The 19296-nt window shown below is 41.8% G+C and overlaps 1 protein-coding gene across 10 annotated transcripts in view; it reads right to left on the bottom strand.

Annotated features, from left to right (window-relative positions):
- KATNAL2 (katanin catalytic subunit A1 like 2) overlaps positions 1 to 19296 on the bottom strand; it is a 108663-nt gene that overhangs the window by 12839 nt on the left and 76528 nt on the right. For 7 of the 10 annotated variants that reach the window (XR_014808416.1, XR_014808402.1, XM_021092685.2 and 4 more), the window contains 2 exons: positions 12844 to 12935; positions 9838 to 9948 (listed from right to left, as the gene is read on the bottom strand). Coding sequence is in view for 6 of the 10 variants with exons in the window: in XM_021092685.2 (XP_020948344.2) it covers positions 9838 to 9948; positions 12844 to 12935 (203 nt within the window). In the remaining 4 variants the exon portion in view is untranslated. The remainder of the gene's footprint in view (positions 1 to 9837; positions 9949 to 12843; positions 12936 to 19296) is intronic. The other 3 variants (XR_014808409.1, XR_014808412.1, XM_084965181.1) reach the window with 1 other exon arrangement.

Raw genomic sequence — 19296 nt, 5'->3', positions numbered from 1 at the left:
GTGGATTACCTCACTAATGCTGACCAGGTAATTCCTGACTGACTGGTTAAGATCACATTTCTAGGAGAGGCTGAAACTGCAACTAGGTTAGGTGTTGAGTCTCAATTTGGCGACGTGGACTTAGAACTAGTGACTTCATTTCCGGCCTGTTGTCACTTTTTTAAACCTATAAAGTGACTTTAAAGGTCTACAAGCATGATTGAGTGCAATTACAATGAAAGATGCAGTCATCAGATCAGAGTGAGTTAATGCAAACCGCTATTTCCCAAAAGGTTTTCAAAGAGAACATTGGTCTTATGAGATGCTTTTTCAGGAAAGGATTCTGGGGTCAAATAAATATGGAACGTACTGCTTTCTCATCACTTTTCTTAGAGTCACAACACATGATAGCATCTTAAAGATACTGAGAAGTTCTGCCAAGGGGGAAATCAGGTGAACTATATTTAACTCAGTATCTCTCAAACTTATTAGACCATTAGATCCCATTTTTTGGATAATGCTTCCCATTTTTTTGGATAATGCTTACTGACCTGAGGGAGACCGTGCCTGCAGAAATGTTGATCTAGAGGATGATGCTAATCAAGGCATGAGGCCAAAAAGTAGGACCTCAGAGAGCACAGCTTCTCCCTGGAGCCCAGAAGATGCATGGAATTACTGCGGAAAAACCCAGGGTTACGTCAGCTGAACTCTTGACGTATATGTATATACTTATACATATGTAGATACTTCTATAGAAATAGGTGACATGTATATACTTCTATAGAAATCTCATGCCAGAGAGAACTCACATGGGAAGAGGGCAATAATTTCTTGGATCTTTTGCTTTCTTCTACATATTAGGTTTTTTTAATCCAGAGTGTGACCATACCACAGGTGGATGACTTTTAAGAGGGACAGTGAAATGTCTAGCCCTTTTGCAAATAGCAAGGAAAAGATGAGCTTCAACACACGTCACACATACAATTTTTACGTCTTATTTGGACAAACCACCATCATGTTAATTAGATGTCTAAAGATGGCATTTGCCTTAATGGCCCTGTTCAGTATTTTGTTTCCCTCTGGACTCCCAAGCCTGAGCTTGTGAATATTCAATCGGGGCGGGTCAAATTAGCCCTAATTGTGCTTGTTAAACATTTCTTCCATGGCTATTACTTTAAGTGGTGATATTAAAGATACAACAATTGTTATTCCTCTCATTGCTTATTTACACATCTAATGACACAGAGGAGCTGCGATTTCTTGCTTCCTTCTTGTCCTCTCTGTGATGTTATAGATTAGGGAAGGGGCTCCTTGGTGGAGAAGCAGTGAATAAACAAAGATGCTGCAACACCACTACGAAAAGGGAGAAAATGACTAGCCCTCTGAGACAGAATGGATTTGTCTAGGGAAACTGATAAGTTCACAAGCAGTGGATGATAGCCCTGTGCCCTGGAAGATGCTGTAGATGAGTAGTACCACTAACTAAGCATAAATAATTTCTTTGGGAATTTAATGACTGGGTTTTCACGTAGTTTGCTATGATTTAGTTATTTCCCTAAGAAGGTCAGACTGCTTAAATCAGATTAAGTTTATTCCCTCATCTAAGACCCTCCACCAGAATAAAGGTCTGTCTCAATATTCTTGATAAAAATACACTATTTCTTTCTTTTTTTTTTTTTTTTTTTTTGGCAGTGCCTGAGGCAGTCTGGAAGTTTCCAGGCCAGGGATCGAACTCAAGCTGCTGCAATGACAACGCTGGAGCCTTAACTCACTGCACCACAAGGGAACTCTTAAAATATACTATTTCTTAACAGAAGGACTTGGACAATATGTAGCAAGGGACTTAAAAAACATCTCTACCCTTTGATACAGTAATTCTACTTCCAGAAATCTGTCAAGAAACAGCTAGATTTTGGTCAAAGATTTTTTATTCAAGGAAGTTCATTTCAGTGTTATTTATACTAGAGAAACTTGGAAGCATATGTTCAATAGGAAAGGAATGATTAACTAAATTGTGGTATATTCACATGTGGGAATTTTGAGCAGCCATCACAAAATTCAATTTTCAAGCATTATTTAATGACATTGGAAATGTTCTTACTATAATGTTAAGTTAATAAAAGCAGGACACTAGTGGGAATACAAAATGTACAACCTCTACGGAGGAAGATTTGGCAACCTCTACTATAATTTTGTGCATGTTAACCCTTAGACCCAGCAATTCTACTTCCAGAAATCTATCCCAAAGATACAGTGGCACACGCACAAAGTGATGTATGCACACAAATGCTCACTGCAACATTATTTGTAATAGTCAAAGAGAAAGAACAGCCCAAATGCCCATCAGTAGGTGATTGGGACAGATTATCATATGAACAAAATGGAACCCTGGCAGCTATAAAGGCAGGGAGGGAGAACATTCTGTACTTAATTGGAAAAATCTACAGAACATTTTGTTATGGAAATAAATAAAAACACAGAACAATTACTTTTTCTTTTTCTTTTTTTTTTTTCTTCGGTCTTTTCTAGGGCCACTTTCGCCGCATATGGAGGTTCTCAGGCTAGGGGTCCAATAGGAGCTGTAGCTGCTGGCCTATGCCACAGCCACAGCAACACAGGATCTGAGCCGCATCTGCGACCTACACCACAGCTCATGGCAAAGCCGTATCCTTAACCCACTGAGCGAAGCCAGGGATCGAACCCGCAACCTCATGGTTCCTAGTCGGATTTGTTAACCACTGAGCCACGATGGGAACTTCCAGAACAATTTCTATAACAGATCACCTTTTGTGTAAGTAAACCAAGTTCAGGGTTTTTTTTTTTTGTTTTGTTTTGTTTTGTTTTTTTAATGGCTGCACCTGCAGCATATGGAGGTTCCCAGGCTAGGGGCCGAACAGGAGCTACAGCTGCCGGCCTACACCAAAGCCACAGCAACACAGATCCGAGCTGCATCTGCGACCTATACCACAGCTTGCGGGGCAATGCCAGATCCTTAACCCAATGAGCGAGGCTGGGGATTGAACCTGCATCCTCACAGACACTATGTTGTGTTCTTAATGCTCTGAGCTGCAACGAGAAGTCCCCAAGTTCAGTTATTTTATGGAGTTCCTAAAAAAAACAAAAACTTGAGAGTTTACTGGTGGAGCATCTGACAACTTGTCTCTGTACAATGTCTGTCATTCCTTCCATCAGTGCAGTGAGTCTCACCCAGGGGTGATTTTGCCCCTTGGGGGGACATCTGGCAATGTCTGAGACTTATTTGAGTTGTAACAACTGGGAGTGCTGCTAACAGCATCTAGTGGGGAGGGTCCAGGAATGCTGCTCAGAATCCAACAGTGCACAGGAGGTCCCAAAGAGATACCTGGCCCCAAATGTCAAGAGTGCTGAAAATGAGAAATCCCCAATCAGCTCTTCTATCTTAGTCATAACAAGTCTGTACCATTTTTCTCATCAAAATATTACTATTATGATGCAAACTATTGCACTTGGAATGGACAAGCATTGAGATCCTGCTGTATAGTACAGGGAACTACATCTAGTCACCTGTGATGGAACATGATGGAAGATAATGTGAGAAAAAGAATGTGTGTATATATATATATAGAGAGAGAGCTGGGTCACTTCTGTACAGCAGAAATTGACAGAACATTATAAATCAACTATAATAGGAAAAATAAAAATCTTAAAAAATTACTGTTATGATAGTATTGGTATTATTACTGAAAACTCCATTATATACACAAATGTAAAATACATCTACATATTAGGATAAAGTGAGTGGTAAGTATATTAATGTTTTTAAGAACTAAGATTTTCAGAGTTCCCGTTGTGGCACAGAGTAAACAAATCCAATTAGGAACCATGAGGTTGCAGGTTTGATCCCTGGCCTCACACAGTGGGTTAAGGATCTGGCGTTGCCTTGAGCTGTGGTGTAGGTCAAAGACATGGCTCGGATCCCGCATTGCTGTGGCTGTGGTGTAGGCCAGCAGCTGTAGCTCCAATTTGACCCCTAGCCTGGGAACCTCCATATGAGGTTAGACAGCAGCCCTAAAAAGCAAAAATAAAACCACAAATACAAAATAATTTAGAGAGTATCCTTGTGGCACAGTGGGTTAACGATCCAATGTTGTTACTGCAGTGGCTTGGGTTTCTGCTGTGGTGTGGGTTCAACCCCTAGTCTAGGAACTTTCACATGCTATATATATATATATGTATATATATATATACACACACACATACTCTGTATGTGTGTGTGTGTGTGTATATGCTCTGTATGTATGTGTATATATATAAATATATAATAATTTAACTAAAAACCTTGTAATCTTAAATTTGAAAGGAAAATACTAGTACGAACTCATGATTTGACTCTTTTTTTAATCGAAGGTATTCTTTTAAGTTTATATGATTTTTTCATTATAGTTGGTTTATAGTATTTGCCTCTTTTATTTTATTTTTTTAATTTTTTTTTAAATTTTTTGTCTTTTTGCAATTGCTTGGGCCGCTCCTGCGGCATATGGAGGTTCCCAGGCTAGGGGTCGAATCGGAGCTGTAGCCACCGGCCTATGCCAGAGCCACAGCAACGCAGGATCTGAGCCGCATCTGCGACCTACACCACAGCTCACGGCAACGCCGGATCATGAACCCACTGAGCAAGGCCAGGGATCGAACCTGCAACCTCATGGTTCCTAGTCGGATTCGTTAACCACTGCGCCACGACGGGAACTCCATCTTTTAAAAACTATATATATTTCTTAGCCCTGCCCAATCATAAGGCCAAGAAACAGTAATAATCCAGTAGCAAGAAGCACCCATAATTATGAGACTGTGGTCTCTAAGTAGTATTTCCCATTAAAGGAAGCAGGTCTCTGTGAATCAATGGCCAGTTCCAGATCTGGAACAGAATATTCAGGTTAAGCCCTGGTCATCTTGTGTAAATGACAAAGAAGCTAGGCCTTGCCAGGCCTAATAGCAGAGGAGGCTAAGAAACAGGGTAGTTTTGGATTAATAAATTGGAAGGATGAAGGGAATATCAGGAGGCAATTACCAACCTCTTCCACAGCAGCATGTGAGCTGACAAAGTAGTCTCTGGATTTGCAGTCTAATAGAGTAGCTACCAACCACATGTGGCTACTGGGCACTTGGCTAGTCCGAACTGAAAAGTGCTGAAAGTGTGAAATGTATTCTGGATTTCAAAGATTGAGTATGAAAAAAAAGAATGTACGCTATCACCATAATTTTTATATTGATTATATCAGAAGTGATAATATTTTGGATATACTGGGTTAAGTAAAATGTTAACAACATTTATTTTATCTATTTCTTTTTACATTTTTTAAAACGTGGCCACTAGAAAATTTAAAAGTATGTATGCCTCATATTACATTTTTATTAGCATTGCTGTAGGAAAACCAGTTACAGGGTCTTATGAAAGACTCAGAGCTTGGGAAATAGGACAGACATGGGACATTTAGCAAGGACAGGAAGAGAAAAAGAGGAACAAAAAGAGAGGAAGGGAAGAAGGAAAGACAGACTGGTGGTCACAGAACGGGAGAAAATATCTACAAATCATCTATCTGACAGGGGACTGCATATATATAAAATAAATCTTGGAGTTCCCGTCGTGGCTCAGCGGAAATGAATCCGACTAAGAACCATGAGGTTGCCAGTTTGATCCCTGGCCTTGCCCAGTGGGTTGGAGATCCAGCATTGGCGTGAGCTGTGGTGTAGGTCACAGACATGGCTTGGATCTGGCGTTGCTGTGGCTGTGGTGCAGGCCGGTGGCTACAGCTCCGATTAGACCCCTAGCCTGGGAATCTCCACGGGCCGTGGGTGTGGCCCTCAAAAGACAAAAAAAAAAAAAAGTAAAAGGATGCAGCCACTTTGGAAAACAGGTTGGTAGTTCCTCAATTAAATAGAGAGTTACCATAATAATTCCATTTGTAGGTATAAAAATAGGCAAATCCACAGAAACAGAAAATATATTTGTGGTTACTTAGTGCTGGGCATGGGGAAGGGAAGTGACTGCTAATGGGTATAGGCTTTCTTTTCAAGGTAAAAAAAAAAAGTCCTAAAATTGATTAGATGGTTGTACAACTATATAAATATAACTAAAATATTGAATTGTACATGTTAAATGGATGATTGTGTGGCATATGAGTTATATCTCAATGAAGCTTAAAAAAAAAAAACAAATCATGAGATTATAGTGGGAGAGAGACTGACTAATTTGTTACCACTGGAGTTTGCTAGGGCATAGCTCATGACTTTAAAAGTCAAAGAGAAGAATCCCACTTTTCTACTATGAATTATATTTCCAGGTAACCAAATATTGGATGGGGGAAAGTTCTAGCATTGAGAAAAATTCCAGCTATTAACCAGAAGGAATGACAGAATCACATCTCTTGTGAAATAAATGATTCAAGCAATCATCAATGGATGCTACAACCACTGATGGAAACTACACAGTGGAGGAACCTGGCTGACACACCTGAACCCACTGCTCAGTCTTGTTATCACCAAAAACAGGACGACAGGGCATTACTTACTTCTGCACATGATGCAATGCGATGTACTCAGCATCGCTGATGAGGTTATGTTCGCCCCCCAAAATTATTCTGATCCTGAATCCAAGCTAGTTAATCTAACTTTTACTGATTTATTTATTTATTTATTTATTTTTGTCTTTTTTTGTCTTTTCTAGGGCCACACCTGCAGCATATGGAGGTTCCCAGACTAGGGGTCTAATCGGAGCTATAGCTGCTGGACTACGCCACAGCCACAGCAATGCAGGATCCGAGCCAAGTCTGCAAACTACACCACAGCTCATGGCAACACCAGATCCCTAACCCACGGAGAGAGGCCAGGTATCGAACCTGCAATCTCATGGTTCCTAGTTGGATTCGTTAACCACTGAGCCACGATGGGAACTCCTCAATCTAACTTTTAGTCTAGAGTAATTACAGGGGTAAGAAGAACAAGCTAAATACTACCATGAGGATATGATGAGCCACATCCAGAAAGTTAGACTCCGTAGGACAACCTCCCTGGCAATCAAGTCAATGGCAAGTGGGGAGTTGGGGAGGCGGGAGGGAAGGAGTCTGTTTTAGATTAAAAGATACTTAAGAAAACAACCAATTACAAAATGCAAATCTTGTTTGGTTACCAGTTCAGTAAACCAATTGTAAAAAGACATTTTTGGAACAATATGGGAAATCAGAATATAAACTGGGTATTAGATGATATTGAGCAATTACTGTTAATTTTGTTGCAGTTGGTAATGACTTTGTGATAATGTAAGAAAATGTCCTTATTTTTCAAGGATGTATGCTGAAGTATATACATGTGAGAAATAATACGTGAATTGGGATATCGTCTAATATTGCAGCAAGACAAGAGAGGAAGCAGGAATAGATTAAATCAATTGGGCAAGATGCTACTTACTGAAACTGGGAAAAAGTGGGTTCATTGTGCTCTTTTCTCTTTTTCAGTGTTTGTCCATAATTTTCATCATAAATTTTTTTTTAGTGATTTTTTAAATGATCTTTTTTTTTTTTTTTTTTCTTTTTTGCTATTTCTTGGGCCGCTCCCACGGCACATGGAGGTTCCCAGGCTAGGGGTTGAATTGGAGCTGTAGCCACCGGCCTACGCCAGAGCCACAGCAACGCAGGATCCGAGCCGCGTCTGCAACCTACACCACAGCTCACGGCAATGCCGGATCATTAACCCACTGAGCAAGGGCAGGGATCGAACCCGCAACCTCATGGTTCCTAGTTGGATTCATTAACCACTGCGCCACGATGGGAACTCCTTTTTTTTTTAATCCCAGCAATATTTAAGAATGGATAGAGCTTACTGGTTCCCCGTATGCTTTAAGGATGTAATCTTTTTTTTTTTTTAGAGCTGTACCCATGGCATATGGAAGTTCTCAGATGAGGGGTCAAATCAGAGCTATAGCTTCCGGCATATACCACAGCCACAGCAAAGCAGGATCCGAGCCTCGTCTGCAACCTACACCACAGCTCAGAGCAATGCCAGATCCTTAATCCACTGAGCAAGACCAGGGGTCAAACCTGCATCCTCATGGATACTAGCCAGATTTGTTTCCACTGAGCCACAACAGAACTCCCTAAGGATGTAATCTTAATATCAAAGAATCCACGCTCAAAAGCACATATGTATTTGCCATCTGACATGATGAGCGGCAACTCTTTCAGAAAACCCCTTCTCAGCATCTCTACTTTTTTTTTTTTTTTTTGTATTTTTGCCTTTTTTAGGGCCGCTTCCGAGGCATATGGAAGTTCCCAGACTAGTGGTCTAATTGGAGCTGTTGCTGCCGGCTGACTCCAGAGCTACAGCAACTCGGGATCCAAGCTTCATCTTTGAGTAACACCACAACTCGTGGCAGCGCCGGATCCTTAACCCACTGAGCAAGGATCGAACCCGAAACCTCATGGTTCCTAGTCGGATTTGTTAACCACTGCGCCATGATGGGAACTCCATAAGCATCTTTACTTTTGATTGTTTACTAGCTCCCCCCCCACCCCCGAACCATTTTATTTGCAGTTTACCCAAAATTGATCACCTTAAGGAAACTGTGGCAGCACAGTAACCTCCTCAGGGAAGTCCTACGTACTGGCTGGGAGTGAAGGATCTCTATTCCTCGCTGGGGGGCACTCCCTTCCCAGAACTATGCATGAAGCTGTCCAGTTTTCATACACCCTCCTCTGCTGACTCTCATGGTCCCCCTGAGACATAACTGAAGAGGTTATAATCAACCCTGTTTCAACAGGTGAAGGAATGGAGGTTCTTTCTCTAAAGGACTTCACAGACACATTTAAAGGATGGCTCTCTGGATTCAACTATAACATCGTGTATAGATACCTCTAACTCTGGAATATAAAATGCGGAGGATCACCTTAGCACATTAGAGAAGTCTTGCAAATGTGAGAAGAGGTGGAGCTGGGACAAAGTTATGAATACAGTTAAAACAACAGATTATACATTGAATGTCATCATCTCTTTCCAGTGACCCCTTTGGGAGCCTGGATGATCAGCATGTCCAAACAGCAGTGTCTCTTTTCATCTTTGAAGGTAGAAACAGAAATGGACACAGTAGGAGTAGGGGGAAAGGTGGCACGAGTCCCAGCTCTGTGGCAAACTGGCTGTTGACTTTGGGTGGATTGACCGCCCTTGACCTTGGTCCCCTCTGCAAATGGCAAGAGTACCATTTCCTTATCTGTCTCCTGTCTTACCTGCAGCTCAAAAGAAACAATGTATATGAAAATAATCTGGAACTATAAAGGGATTATAATTATTTTTAAAATACCCTTCCCCAAGTAGATAATGTTTTCCTTTAGTCAGCATCTCTTATTTCCCAATTCTACTTCTAGAATTGTTCTTAAACCACTCTGGGATACAGACTCCAAGAGCAGATTATATTTTCAATTAGAGATTATTTAAACTTCCTATTTACTGCACAACATTAAAGATTTTCCTCCTAACTTAAAAAATTTAATTTGAACATTGTTAAAATCCAAACATATTATTTCTGGAATATTCTTTGCATCCTACAGATTTTAGCATTATATAGTTCTCTGCCAAAGCCCTGCTTAAACAGAGTAAAAAAACTGGCTGAGTGTCCAATTTCAATATTGTCAGAGGTAGCCCTGGCCTGTACTCCTTCTGTTCAGGCAAATTCTTTCATGGTCCAGGCAGCAAGGATTAAGGATGTGACCTCCAAGCCTTCAGCTTAATCTTCCAGGGCTGGAACCAAACAAGGACTTTCCCAAAGTGGTCAATATAATAATTTTAACCTGTACTTGGTGATTCACCGAATGTACTCTCTAGATTTCTTACCACGGCAGGTTGGAGGCTGCTAAGACAAACACAAGATCCTCAGAGCGAGCCAGCCCGTCCATCTGCACCAGCAACTCTGTCTTCATCCGCAGGCTTCCTTCGTGTTCGCCCCTAGAGAAAGAGGAGGAGGTGAGATTCTCCCAAGAGGCTTTGCTTCCATGACAAGACTGCACTCACAGCAAGGACTCAATGACGGCAGACCAGGTTGCCTTCTGACAACTAAGCCCTTCCCTGCCACATTCTCAGGAGCTACTCATCCCAGGGCTGGAGAAAACAAGCAATTGGTACTATTTTCAAATAGAGAGCTAAAGAAAGCAAGTAAATGAATATAACGATGCTAAGGAAAAGAAAACCAAAGGTTGGTATTGAACCTGAAAATAACAGAAGGGGAGATCGTGGCAATGGTAAATTAAATGCAGTCTGGCTGTGTCTGGCTCTTTCGACCTGCAGTATTATTATTTTTTGGCAATGCCCATGGCTGTGGAAATTCCCAGGCTGGGAATCAAATTCATGCCACAGCAGTGACCTGAGCCACAGCAGTAACACTAGATCCTTAACCCACTGCACCATCAGGGAACTTCCAATCTGTAGTATTATCTATCCTTTTTAAAAGTGACTTAAGGAGTTTCCGCTGTAGCACAGTGGTTTAAGGACCTGGCATTACCACAGCTGTGGAGTAGATCAAAACTGTGGCTCAGATTCCATCCCTGGCCCAGGAACTTCCGTATGTTGTGGGTGCAGCCAAAAACAAAAACAAAACAAAAAAAAAAACTGAACTGGGAATAATCTTTTTCAGTTAAATAACAGGCATTAAATTATTTTACACACTATATTTCTTTTAGTGTAATTTATAAACTATCCAAGAAGAGAGATGAATTACTACTGTTTCATTCTCTTCTGATAAGAGGCAGGATAATGACCATGGAAACCACGCTTTCCTTACACAGACAATTAGAGGCAGTTTTTTGCACAAACTCATCCTCCAATTTCTCCACCACCACCACTGCCTGAGACCCTCCCACCAAGAAAGAACTCCCTACGCCACAGGACCTATACAGTCAAAATGGGCTTTAAGTCCTGGCCACATCCACAGGCTCTCATGTAGATCAAGTTAAAGGACAAAACATGCCTTTCTAGTATAAAATGACATTCAAGTTCTCATCTCTGCCTGTATATGGCGGTAGCAGCTCCAATTAGGTTTCTGGGCATTTTAGAAACTGTGCCCCTTTCTATTTAACTAAAAGAGAAGCCAGTCTCACAGTATAGCTATATACCTATTTAGCATGTCCACAAAATTATTATTCTTTTAACATACTATGACCCCAGGAGTCTTCAGAGCACCTGTTCTTATTCCCTGACCCTTGGAAGACTCTGGTTTTAGTGTTTAACTTCCAGACAAGGAAATGGACGCACTCAAGGCTAATAGATGAAGTTTCCAAATTAGTTCAGTCAAAGCTGTGGAGGGCTGCTCTGGGAACAGAGATGGAGAGAGTGGATATTAGAGTGTTACCACAGTAGGGCAGGCCAGGCACTCGGGGCTTTGCAAAGGGCATGACCACTAGGGTGCTCTGGTAGGTTCCCAGCCAGGCCCCTGTGCAACTGCCTGCTCCCATCCAGCCCCCTTTGGAGAGGCAAAGTGCCCAGCCTGGGGCTAAGTCCCCCCTTAAGCCACAGAAATAGCTGCTTTTCAATCAATGACATGAATCCCATGCATCTTGGGAGCATCTTTTTTCTTCTTCTTGTAATGGCTGCACCTTTAGCATATAGAAGTTCCCCGGCTAGGAGTCAAATCTGAGCTGCAGCTGCCCACCTACACCACAGCTGCAGCTACGCTAGATCCAAGTCACACCTTCAACCTACAGCTTGCGGCAATGCCAGATCCTTAACCCACTGAGCAGAGCCAGGGATCGAACCCGCATCCTCACAGACACTATATCAGATTGTTAACCCATGGAGCCACAACATGAACTCCTCTGGGGCTCATCTTGATGGTTGTTTTTCCCTTCCGGGAAAATGATTTGGTTCTTTTGGATTTATTTTTTTAGCATTGCCCACAGCATGCAGAAGTTCCTGGGCCAGGGATCAAACCTGCATCATAGCAGACCTGAGCCACAGCAATAACAATGCCGGATTTTTAACCACTAGGCTACCAGGGAACTCCAGGGAAACGGTTTTTAATAAATATCATAAATTATCTTCCAACAAGATAATGCTTTTTATTACTATTAGTTCTGCCTTCATGATAGACCATTAGAGGCCATCAATAAATACAGCTGTGTTGAGATTTCCCCTAAGACCTGTTTTTTCAAGCCAGGGATACCAAATTTAGTAAAAAGTTTCAAAAAAAAAAAAACCTCTGATGAAGACAAAAAGGCATTTTTAAAACACACACACACATACACACACACTGCCTCATTACTGTCTGGGATGTGTTCTTCCTGCTGGGGACATTAGCAGACACTTAATCTTTAGAGATAACTTATGTGACATTTAAAATTGGGCAGGCTGAACCACAGTCTGGTGTCATAGAGAAGTGGTGCCTTCCCTGACTTCACACAGTTTGTCAAGGACCATCTCCCGGGACTTGGCCCCCGGCAGCCCTGTGCCGCACAGGCAGCCCCTCTGGCTCCAGGGGAGGCATTCACAGGTGGCTATTTTGAGCCAGCAGGGCCCTTAGGGCCACCTGAGATCATGGGGCTGGTGATCTTCAGGCCTGAAAACCATTCTGTGGGGAAGCGGGGGAAGGGTGCATGACATTTCCTCCGGTTATAAAAACTACTTAAATCAGCTATTCAGTTAACAGGATCTAATTTAAAGACCTTTCCGTGTGTCTGCAGAAAATTTGTGGGCTTGTTAATAGGCTCATTCTGCTGGTAAATGTCGATGGGCTTCCGACCATCAAACACACTTATGGCAAGAGGGAAGAAGTGATGACCAAAAAAAAAAAAAAAAAAACAAAACAAAACAAAACAAAAAAAAACCAAAAAAACCCTGTCTGTCTGTTACCCAGGAGCTGTGCCTCTGTGACTCATCACTGACTCCAGCTCGTCCAGGAAGATGGTGGAGGGGGCGTGATAGCGGGCAAGTTCAAATAACACCTGGGTGGGAGAAAAGCAAGCATGTGTTCACATAAGTTCTCAGATGCTCCCAGAGATTAAAAGCTTAGGATGGCTGTGATATTAAGCATTTATGCTAAACTCTGGTATTTCATAGTAACCGTTCATCGTTACAATTATTTCTCTCTAGCACTACCCCGTGGGGTTGGATGGTCCAATTACTTCCATTTATCACTTGATAAAATTAGAGTCAGAGAGAATAAGTGGTTAGCTCAAGGTTGCTAATCACGAATGGGAGAGCTTAAGATAAAACTCAGTTCCTGAAGCTTCCAGTTAGTTAACCCCTGGGACACCGCCCACTCTGCCGCTGCCGCCGCCTCTACCGCTTCCAATAACATGTTCCATATGGATACAGAAGCCTTGGAATATGTAAAATCATTGAATGCTCTTTTCCTGAACATTTAGGGGCAATAAGAGGGTTATTCTCAGGAGGAAGAACTAATTGCAGGGGAAGGATAGAGTTCCAGTCGTGGGTAACAAGGCTGAAGAATTTTGCCCCTTTCTACACCTCAAATTACTCCATGAGTCCTTAGCACTGCTGTTTGGTAGACTCAGGTGCTTGGAGGCAATTCCCAATGGAATAAAATGTTCCATCCCAGAATAAAATATTATAGACTGAACAAGAACAAGAAAGCAACCAGCAAGAGAACAGACATATAAAAACAAAATAAAGAGCTCTAAAGGGAGATGTGGTTGTGATGAAGAGAGTATAAAAACTATACCTTTTTTTTTTTTTAAACCCTGAAACTGATCTCTGGAGCACCATATACAATTCTTCCCCGTTTGATCAGAGAAAGCATTAGAGATTTAGAAAAGAATAGATGTCCTTTAATAGGCATAAGGGATTTGCTCTCCGTGTCACTTTGCACTAGCAAAGCATCACATAATATACCAGAGGGGAAGGGCTCAGAAAAGGCCAGGGTGTGTGCCATGGTCAAAACGCATCATCCTTTACCAGCCTCCCTGTCCCTGAGTGGGAACCTCCTCATCTTCACCACTACTTATGTGTGCAGTGCCTCCATGATCCTGCAGAAGGGTTTTCCTTTTACAGCATCCTGTTTCATTGGGCCAAGACAATTGGCTCAGCCTAAGGAGCTAAAGAGACCAGTGTCAATGCTGGGACACTCATTGCAAATACCTTTAGACACAACAGACACCATCTCATAAGAAGCAGATAACCTGTCTATCTGTCACAAAAAAGCTCAAAGGATGCTGTTGTTTTTTGTTTTTGGCCATGCCTATGGCATGTGGAAGTTCCTGAGCTGGGGATCAAATCCACACCATAGCAGTGACCCAAGCCACAACAGTGGCAACGCCAGGTACTTTAACCACTAGGCCACCAGGGAACTCCAAAGGGCATTTATTAAGGATATTAAGGATGATTGCAACATCGGCAATCTACCCAATGAAAAAAGGAAATTAGAACTCTTTTAGGAATTCCTGTTGTGCCGCAGTGAGTTAAGGACCTGACGTTGTCTCTGTGAGGATGCAGGTTCGATCCCTGGCCTCACTCAGTGGGTTAAGGATCTGGTGTTGCTGCAAGCTGGCAGATGCGGCTTGGATCCATAGGTGGCAGATGCAGCTTGGAACTAGTGTAGCCATGGCTCTGGCTCAAATTTGATTCCTGGCCTGGGAATTTCCACATGCCTCAGGTGCAGCTGTAAAAGGAGAAAAAAAAAAAAAAACTCTTTTAGAACCATGCATTTTTTTTTGTGTGTTTTTCGTCTTTTTGCCTTTTCTAGGGCCGTTCCCGCGGCACATGGAGGTTCCCAGGCTGGGGGTCGAATCGGAGCAGTAGCCACCAGCCTACGCCAGAGCCACAGCAACGCGGGATCCGAGCCACATCTGCAACCTACACCACAGCTCACAGCAACATCGGATCCTTAACCCACTGAGCAAGGCCAGGGATCGAACCCGCAACCTCATGGTTCCTAATGGGATTCGTTAACCACTGCGCCACGACGGGAACTCCTAGAACCATACATGTTTTTAAGGAGCTTCCCAAAGTGCAGAGAGACCAAGAGGCTCAATAACACTAAATATCCCACTGGAAGGAGGACCACACCTGGAGCCCAGCTCTCTACATGGACCACACCACTGCTCTTCCACTGCTAGAGAAGATATGGAATCCTGGGTAAGTGCTGTGGAAGCATTAGTCTAAAATTTTCAAAAGTACTTGGAGGAAGTTAAATCATACATGGGATAGGGGGAGGAATGTTGAAAGATGTAAGCGCCAACAGGTGTATGCATTTGCTAAAGAGGCCACTCAACTATTCAATAGCATCATTTCTTAAGAGGCATGAACATTATGAGGGGAGGGAGAAACATGACCAAAGGGTTCCCTATAAATAACTCTTTAATCGGAATAGAAAAAGAAACAAATGGTAGGAAAGCTTTTCTGATTTAGGGGAAGGTCTTGAAGGGCTTTCTTTACCTGAGAGCTTCACAGTAAGAATCTTGACAGCAGGACCAAGATTTTCCAGGTGAGGCTCTAAGAGCTCAGAAAATAGAATAATTTTGGAAAGGCTAGACAATAAGATCCTTCAAGGTTAGCAGAGGTTATCTGTTTCCTTTTAAATTATTTTTTAATATCCAAAATAAAAATGTATTTCACAGAAAAAAAGAAATACAAATACTTTCTAAACCTATAAGAAGATGCTCAGATTCATTCAGAATTAAAGACATGCATACTTGAACACTAAAATATTACTTTCACTATCAGGCTGGCAAATATTTTAAAGTTTGTGTACTACATGGTGTTGGCCAGGGTGTGGAGAAGCAAACAACACTGGAATGGACATGTGAGCTAGTGCAACCCTGTTGGCAGGGAATTTGTCAGTCGGTGGTTTTCTTTCCTTCTGACCAAGTGGCTTACTTCTAAGAAATTGTCCTACACTACTCTACGTGCAAAGACACACGTATAGTAAGACTTTCCACTGTAGCTTTGTTCATAATAGCAAGAGACTGGAAACAACCTAAATGTCCATTAAGAAAACACTGGCTACACACATTTTGGTGCACCCATGCAGTGAAACGCCATGAAGACACATACAAAACACGTTCTATTTATCCATAATAGTGTGGAACAATATCCAAGTTATAGGGGTTTTTTTGTTGTTTTTTGTTTTGTTTTTTAGGGCTGCATTCACCGCATACGGAAGTTTCTAGGCCAAGGGTTGAATCGGAGCCACAGCTGCTGGCCTACACCACAGCAACAGCAAAGCGGGATCCAAGCTACATCTTCAAGCTACACCACAGCTCATAGCAACACCAGATCCTTAACCCACTGAGCGAGGCCAGGGATAGGAACCCACATCCTCATGGATTCTAGTCAGGTTCAATACCACTGAGCCACGACAGGAACTGCCCAAGTTATGTCATTAAATGTGAAAAACCCACAAGGTAAAGAAAAGTATGTGTAGCATGTTCCTACTTATATTTTATTGTTTAAAATTTAATTTTATTGTAGTAGAGTTGACTTAGAATGTTGTATTAGGTTTAGGTACACAGCAAAGTGAATCAGTCATACATACAAATATATCCATTCTTTTTTCCCATATAGGTTATTACAAACTATTGAGTAGATTTTCCTGTGCTATACAGTAAGTTCTCACTAATCCTCTATTTTTATATAGTAGTATGTGTATGTTATTTCCACCCTCCCAATTCTTCCCTCCCCACAGCAGTTTCACCTGTGGTAACTATAAAACTGGTTTTGAAATCTGCGAGTTTCTGTGGTTTTTTTTTTTTTTTTTTTTTTGTCTTTTTGCCATTTTCTTGGGACGCTCTCGCGGCATATAAAGGTTCCCAGGCTAGGGGTCAAATCAGAGCTGTAGCCACCAGCCTACGCCAGAGCCACAGCAACGCAGGATCCGAGGCGCGTCTGCAACCTACACCACAGCTCACGGCAACACTGGATCGTTAACCCACTGAGCAAGGCCAGGGACCGAACCCGCAACCTCATGGTTCCTAGTCGGGTTCTTTAACCACTGCGCCACGACGGGAACTCCCTTTTTTTTTTAAAATAAGTTTTTGTATCACCTACTTATAGTTTAAAAAGGAAGAGAGATAAAGATACAGCTGTTGATGTTAATGTAGATATAAATAAATGTTCTGGAAGTCTGCACCAGCAATCATGGTAGTTTACTCTGGGGAGTGGGGCTCGGGGTCTTTTTTTTTTTTTTCTTTCAGGAAGACTACTTTTTAAAATATATGGTAAAGGAAGGGGAGAAATTGGAGGTGGAATCATTTTCTCACTCTTGGAAGTCTAATGAAACAATACTGAAGCAGAGGAAAACTTTAATAAAATGCTGGCACAGAAGGGAGCATTCTCGTTAGATGAATTTTCTGGCTATTCAACATTAAACAAGAAAATCTATTTAGTTTAGGAGTTCCCGTCGTGGCGCAGTGGTTAACGAATCCGACTGGGAACCATGAGGTTGCGGGTTCGGTCCCTGGCCTTGCTCAGTGGGTTAACGATCCAGTGTTGCCGTGAGCTGTGGTGTAGGTTGCAGACGCGGCTTGGATCCCGGGTTGCTGTGGCTCTGGCGTAGGCCGGTGGCTACAGCTCCGATTGGACCCCTAGCCTGGGAACCTCCACATGCTGTGGGAGCGGCCCAAGAAATAGCAAAAAGACAAAAAAAAAAAAAAAATCTAGTTTAAATCCTTGTTAAGAATATTCATAAGGAGTGCCCGTCGTGGCTCAGTGGTTAACGAACCCAGCTAGTATCCATGAGGATGTGGGTTCAATCCCTGGCCCCGCTCAGTGGGTTGGGGATCCAGTGTTGCCATGAGCTGCGGTGTAGGTTGCAGACACAGCTTGGATCCCGAGTTACTATGGCTGTAGTGTAGCCAGCATCTACAGCTCCAGTTCAGCCCCTAGCCTGGGAACTTCCATATGCCATGGGTGTGGCCTTAAAAAGACCAAAGTACAAAAAAAAAAAAAAAATTCATAAAACATCTGAATTTCTTCTTCTGCCTGAGTGAATCCTATCCAGGGAACATTATAGAATCTCTCTGCAAACCCCTTGATGTGTTTTGTACTCAAAGTTCTAAACATAACTCTTCATAAGAGGAAATGAATCTAATCTGATTCTCGGGGCATCTTGTAAGGTTTTTTTTAATTTTTATTTTTTGTCTTTTTTTTTTTTTTTTTTCTTTTTTTTTAGGGCTGCACCCTCAGCATATGGAAGTTCCCAGGCTAGGGGTCTAATCAGAGCTGTAGCTGCTGGCCTACACCAGAGCCACAGCAGTGCGGGATCTGAGCCGTGTCTGTGACCCATACCACAGCTCATAGCAACGCCGGATCCTTAACCCGATGAGCGGAGCCAGGGATGGAACCTGCAACCTCATGGTTCCTGGTCAGATTCGTTAACCACTGCGCCATGATGGGAACTCCCCATCTTGTAAGTTTTGTTGTTCCTTAGCACACAGAAATGGAATGTTAAAGAAAAAAATCTTCTGGTGATAAGAATTCTAGTTCAATAAAAAAAGACAACTAATGCCATTTGTAGCAACAGGGATGGAACTAGAGATTCTCATACTAAGTGAAGTTAAGTCAGAAAGAGAAAGACAAATACCATATGATATCACTTATTTGTGGAATCTAAAATATAGTATAGATGATTCTATCTTAAAAAACAGAAACAGATCATGGGCAAGGAAAGCAGACTTGGGGTTCCTGGGGTGGGGAGGGAGTGGGATGGATGGGCTTTTGGGGATTTTTTTGGATGCAAACTGTTATATTTGGAATGGATGAGCAATGGGGCCCTACTGTACAGCACAGGGACATGTGTGTGATTGGGTCACTTTGCTGTAAAACAGAACTTGAAGAAATATTGTAAATCAACTATACTTCAATTAAAAAAAAAGAATTCTAGTTCATTGGATTTAAGATGTCTGAAATCTAACTAGCTAGAACAACATGGAACTCATAACTTTAAGGTTAAACCCCATCTGGCATCAAGTTAGACTCTAAATGAAGAAAAATGAAATAGAAGATGTGAACATAGATTTCCAAGAATTAAAATCTGGTAGGGATGATAAGAATTTATAAAAACTTACACATTTGAAGTAACTTGAGAACAATACCCAAGTAAAAAATAATAGGTTATTTTATGTAAATCGATCCTTGGAAATATTTTATTAATCACTTCTAATAAGACATAATATTTTGAAAATGAGTCTACTCAAGGCAATGTCATTTAAGCATAATTTTTAGTTTCTTTTCAGAAAATATATCATATTTATGTTTATATTGATTATTTATCAGTCATCCTATACAGTACAATAGTTTACAAGCATTTCTGAGCAGGACCCACTTTAAATTGAGGCTTAAGTCAAA

Source organism: Sus scrofa, chromosome 1 (assembly GCF_054392235.1).
Source record: "Sus scrofa isolate SSC_HxYL_T2T_F1_AM1 chromosome 1, Sscrofa_HxYL_maternal_Yorkshire_Landrace_v2.0, whole genome shotgun sequence".
Taxonomy (NCBI): Eukaryota; Metazoa; Chordata; class Mammalia; order Artiodactyla; family Suidae; genus Sus; species Sus scrofa.
This window is presented reverse-complemented; position numbering and strand designations above follow the sequence as displayed.